The sequence below is a fragment of the Camellia sinensis genome, chromosome 9, assembly GCF_055761805.1.
Source record: "Camellia sinensis isolate YWXY chromosome 9, ASM5576180v1, whole genome shotgun sequence".
NCBI classification, from domain to species: Eukaryota; Viridiplantae; Streptophyta; class Magnoliopsida; order Ericales; family Theaceae; genus Camellia; species Camellia sinensis.
Genome location: NC_138969.1, coordinates 19,211,004 through 19,217,044, shown reverse-complemented (window position 1 = coordinate 19,217,044; position 6,041 = coordinate 19,211,004). Strand labels below are relative to the sequence as shown.

General features: G+C 30.2%; 1 protein-coding gene across 1 annotated transcript; it reads right to left on the bottom strand.

Annotated features, from left to right (window-relative positions):
* Nucleotides 1-524: 524 nt before the first annotated feature.
* On the bottom strand, nt 525-5,676 carry LOC114258481 (non-functional NADPH-dependent codeinone reductase 2-like). Its single transcript, XM_082886252.1, has 4 exons — nt 4,754-5,676; nt 3,983-4,226; nt 2,950-3,129; nt 525-999 (listed from the first exon to the last, which is right to left on the bottom strand). The coding sequence occupies exons 1-4, from the start codon at nt 5,110-5,112 to the stop codon at nt 775-777; spliced, it is 1,008 nt and encodes a 335-aa protein (XP_082742378.1). The 5' UTR covers nt 5,113-5,676; the 3' UTR covers nt 525-774.
* Nucleotides 5,677-6,041: the final 365 nt, after the last annotated feature.

Genomic DNA, 6,041 nt, shown 5'->3' with positions numbered 1-6,041 from the left:
CCAGGCTTGACTCAAGTTAGTTGGGTTGAACTCGCTCAAGTTTACAACTCTAATAAGGTGGTTGAAAGTTATATGATTGAAGTTGTGACAAATTAAAAATTGATATATAAATTGTGATAAAATTATGAAACCTAAATTTTAGGTTTTAATATTTTGTGTTTTCATAATTAATATACAAAAATCTAACTATTTATACTATTTTATATAAAAACATTTTATTAATTTTTTCACACCCTGTGCATAGCACGGGTTTTTACTGGTTTAAATTAGTTATAAATTTGCGTTCCTATTTTATAACCATTAAATATGTAATGGAAAACTTTCATTACATATGTTAAATGGAGAGAATCAATTTTTATTTTTTATTTTTTTATGTCTGATATTATATTTTTACACTTATACAGTTAGTACCAAAAAATTATAAAATTTATTTCCTTGAATTATATTATTCAAATTAATACATTAGGCCGTATAACAAATGAAAACAATTCATAAAGACGAGAAAGAGTCTTATATAACGAGTATGTCAACTGAGCTGTGTGTATCCTTTCATTTATTAAGTGATGTGTAGACCTAATTTTAAAATTCAAAATTTAAAAACTTACTCTACCAAACATGTTTTGAAAAGAATTTTCAAACATGGTAGGAAATCAATTTTTAAAAACTATATCTAAATATAGTACTGAAATATAGGTGTGGAGATGAGATTAAAATTTTAAAAAAAAAGTTGTGTTACCTAAACCAAACACAACCTTTTTTTTTTTAATTTTAATCTCATAATTCTCCATCCCAAAGCTCCTCAAGAGTCTTGTAAGGCCCAGTGGCAGAGATGAACTCCTCTCCAGTAACTCTTCTACTTTGGGAGATCTCACTAATCTTCTTAGATTCTTCTTCACTCAAAGCCCAGTCAAATATCTCAAGGTTTTGCTTCATCCTTTCTTTGTTGTAGCTCTTTATCACTATTGCAATCCCCTGTTCATACTCCCACCTCAGACAAACCTGCAGTTTGTATATATAATTAACTAGTAAGTTTTCACACTACAAGAAAACACATTTTTGCCGACTATTTTTGGCTACCAAAACAAATTTAGTCGCCAAAAGTGTGGAAATTGGCTACCAAAATTAATTTTAGTCGGCAAAAGTCAACCTTTTAGCTACTAATTTTTTTTAGTAGGGGAATGTTGATTATTGGCGACTAAAAAAAATTTAGTAGCTAAAAAAAATACAATTGGCGACTAAAAAATTTTTTAGTAGCTAAACATATCACAATTGGCGACTAAAAGAATTTTTAGTCGCCAAAGACCTACTTTTGGCTACTAAGTAGTTTGGTAGCCGAATGAAAATAAAAAAAATTATAAAATACCTTTGGCGACCAAAATGTTTGTCGCCAAAACAGGGGATTCACCGACTAAATTACGTTTTAGTCGCCAAAGGTAGCCAAATACATAGTTGGAATTATTTGGCTACTAATAATTTAGTAGCAAAAACATTTGGCGACTAAAACATTTGGTAGCAAAAAGTAATGAATAGTTGGTTAAATTTTCATGTAGAACTTTTAGTGACTAAAAAATTAGTAGCCAAAGTGTCACTATTGCCGACTAAGTATGGATTCGTAGCCAAATGTTAACTTTCGGTGACTAATTCTTTCGTAGCAAAAAGTAACACATTTGCCGACCAAATGAATGTTAGTAGCCAAAAGTCACATTCGGCGACTAATACTTTAGTGGCAGAAACATACCTTTTCCCGACTAAACTAAGATTAGTAGCCAAATGTGTACACTTTCGGCGACCAAATAAATTTTAGTCGCCAATACTATCGCCGACAGGGTAAAGGCGACGAGCTTAGCGACAAAAAATTTTGGTCGCTAAATGGTTTCGGCGACCAAATTTTGGACTTTTGGCGACCAATATTTTGGTAGCCAAAAGTGACATTTCTTGTAGTGTCATGGTTCTCCAAAAAAATAAAAAGAATTAAATACATTGTTGATTTTCAAAATATACAATTTGTTATTTTGATACTGATATTTTATTTAAGGCCCAAACTATTCAATTTATATTTAAATCGTCTACGACATCATTTCTTTTTATAATTTATGATGGGAGTAGAGCTGTTTTGCTCCAAATTTGGATGGAAACAGCAATGAGACCATTTGAACATAAATTGTACAAGTTGGAGATTAAATTTTAAAAAAAAATAAAAATATGGTAGACAAATGAAAGAAGGTGCATATTTTGCCCAAAAATCAGTGTGTATCTCAGATTTCATTTTGATTCCCAGCCCCACATTAAAACTTTTCAATGCATATTTTTGTATATTTTTATGTGAACATAGCATGATAGGTTGAAATTGAAAAGACCAAAATATACAAGAAAAAAACCGCTATAAATATTAAAAAAAAAAACCCCAAAATAATATCCAAAAATTACATTTAATAGTTGAGATTAATTTCATGCGTAGATCCCACTATACAAAAAATAGATCTCAATCACACACTATTTTTTCAATTCAATTCATGGTCCTTATTAATTCTGCGCCTATAGACTTTCTCTAATGCTGTGTTTGGTTAAGGGATTAGAGGAGAGATTTGGAAAGAGAAATGGAAAAAGTATGTGAAATGTAAAAAAAACATGCCTACATTTCACATAGTTTCACACACCTTTTCCCTTTCTCTTTCCAAATCCCTCAACCAAACACAGCGTAAAAAAAAAATACTAACACTGCTTGTCTAATAAGAGAGGTAGATCCTACATGCATCACATTGTGTGCGGGTCACCTCTCCTATAAGAGAGTGATTTATGCCGTACTTCGAAATGTTAAAGATCAAGAAATCCTTCTATATAAGTCCCACACTTTCAAATAAATTAGGACAACACAGTTTTTTTTAATGATTAGTTTTCTTGATCTATAACATTGTTCTATTTTGGAACATATTAATTTATAAAAAATACCTGAGCAACACTCTTCCCTTTGGCCTTTGCAATTTCATTCAAGACCTCAGACTCCATAACTCTGCTAGAGCCCCACATGTTTCCAGGTGCTCCAAGAGGAGAGAATGCAGCTACAGTGACTCCATTGGCCTTACAGTAATCTCTCAGCTTCTTTTGTTGCCAATATGGGTTCAATTCTACCTTTTCAACATTAATCAAAAGCATTTTATTAATTCCTTGGCGTAATTGTTTTTTGATTTTTAATGAAGCGAAGCTACTACATGTGTATATGTGTGTTTATAGATATGAAAATGATTTGTAAACGTAAAATTTATATATAAAAATTCACCGGTTTTGTATATATATATAAAATTAAGGAAAAATATCAAATCAGTATAATTTTATAAAAATAATATAAATTGGTGAGAAATTTTATAAACATTAATAATTAAAATTGTAGACTTTTTCATAAATTTGTAATTTTTTTTTTCAAAATTCCACCGGGGTGCAATTACTCCTAAAATTTATATGAAAATGATATAATGATATTTTTCAAATAGAAAGTCAGTACAATTGATGAACATAAAATTGTTACATTATCCTGTATGCATATATATTTATATATCATTACTCTTTGCCAAAAAAAATCAACACCATGAGATTTACCAATTTTATCTTTATTTGTTGATATATTTTCTTATTCTTTTCATGAGGGTAATGGTAGGTAGGTCGTAGGTACATAGAATTCGCGCGCACACAAAAAAAAAAAAAAAAAAAAAAAAAAAAAAAAAAAAAAAAACACTATCATTCTGGGTATATTTTTTCATATATGTATACATATCTTTGTTGTTTCATTAGAGGCAAGTTCCATTGTATTAATTAATGCTTTATCACACAAAAGAGAATCTTTATTAACACAATAAAAAAATAAAATAAAAATTTTAACAAGTTATTAACGATTATTGAGAAAGTCATAATAATTTAATTTTGTGTATGCAAACCTGTTAAAGAGGAATACTTAAATCAATGGCAAAAAAAAAAAAAAAACACTCACTTGATTCACAGCAGGAGGGATGGTTGCAAAGGCAAGGATGTCACCAAGTTTTTTAGAAGAAAAATTACTAATTCCAATGGACTTTGTGAGGCCTTGTCTTTGGCAATCTTCCATGGCTTCCCAAACAGACTTGAAGTCCATTGGAACTATGTCTTCTGTCTTTGGTGGGATCTCAGTAGCCCCAGGCTTCATGCTTATTGGCCAGTGTATCAGAAACAGATCAAGGTACTCTAACTTTAGTTCCCTACATATTCAAACTAAAAAACATCAATGAATTTATGGCAAGTTCAATTTGAACCATATATGGAAACAAAAATTTCATGGAAGAAGAAGTTCTTCTCTAGAAAAGTCAGATCATTTGTTTGAAACCTTAACTGTCTCTTGTCTCAACTCACTATACAATGAGTTTCTCTAACTTGATCACACGACACAGAGGTATTTTGGAATAGAGAGATGTAAAAGATCTTCTGTCAGAATCTTCCAATCTCTTATATTAAATCAATTCTTTACTATACAATGAGTCTCTCTTATCTGAATATGTGATGGCAAGATATTTTAACACAAAAAGATATAAGAGATCTGGACAAAGAATCATTTATCTTGTCAAGACAAAACTAGACATATATCATATATGCTACAAAACACGATCATTTGTCGGAAAAACTCTATCTCATATGTCTCAAGATTTTAATATAATTCAACGGCTGTAAATGAATTGGGACAGAAAGACACTTTTTGAGACACAGGATCCCATCCCAGGCCATACACTACCTGAGGGTCTTTTGAAGCGTAGGGAGGACAAGTTGGGGATGACAATCAGTACCCCATAGCTTGGAGGTGATGAAGAGCTCATCACGGGATTTGACTAAGCCAAGTCGAAGAGCTTCTTCTATGGCTGTACCAAGAGTTGACTCAGTTTGGTACAAAGAAGCTGTGTCGAAGTGTCTGTAGCCAAGCTCAATTGCTTGGAGCACTGCTTGTATAAATACTTCTGCAGCCACAGGTGGAAAAGCTCCTGTGCCCAGTCCCAAAACAGGCATTTTTTGGCCAGAATTGAGAGCAATTTCTGGGACGCCAGACAAAGCCATTTCTGGGTAGTGTGGTCTTTGGATTGAAGATAAGCTTTGCATTTGTATATCATTCTTTATATAGAGAAATTTCACTTTTATCCTCAGAATTATTTTATTATTTTTTTATTTTATCCTTAAGTTTGTAATTGTTATTCATCTGGTTGGAGATTATTATACAAATCAATAATTATTAAAACCTAGGTTATTTTAGAATTTAAACAATTTAAATCAAGCAACAAATCACTCATTTTTCTCGTTAATTGGAACAAAGTACACCTACAACCAATTAAATGGGAGTTTATTCATATGATTTAAGTTGTTAAAATTATAAATTTTTTTTTCCTCCCATCAAATTAGGATCTAATGATTATTGATTTGTACAATCATCTCTACTTTGATGACATGGACAGAACTTAGAAATTTTAAGCAGTAAACAAATGAAATCAATCGTTTAAGAATGAAATTAAAAAAAAAAAAAAAAAACTAGTAATAGTTTAGGGATAAAAGTGAATTTGATCCTATTAAGAAAAAGTTTAAGAATATAAAAATCGACCACAAAATTAAACATAATTTTCTCTCATAAAGTGGGTTTTTCTTTTTAATACATATGGGAAGGTTGTCTCTAGTTCCGTGATTGATTTTATGTTCCCATCAATTTGGCATTTTCTTTGATTTCAAATTGTTCCATTGATTAATAGTTCTTTGGATCGAATTCAAAGTTGATAACTAAAAAATATATACTAAAAATGGTATTTCATTTTGATTAATAATCATTGGCGTTTTCATAAATAAATGCCTCGTTTGAAAAGTTAGTTATTTTTGTTTTTGACTATTTTAATAGGTTAAAATTTTTATGTTTAAAAAAGATAATTAGATTTTTTTTTGTAATTGAATGTAATGTTTGTGAGGGAGAAAGTAAAATGATTATAGATTTGTTGTGATATTTTATCTTATTAACTATTTTAACCTATTTTATCCTTTTATAAATT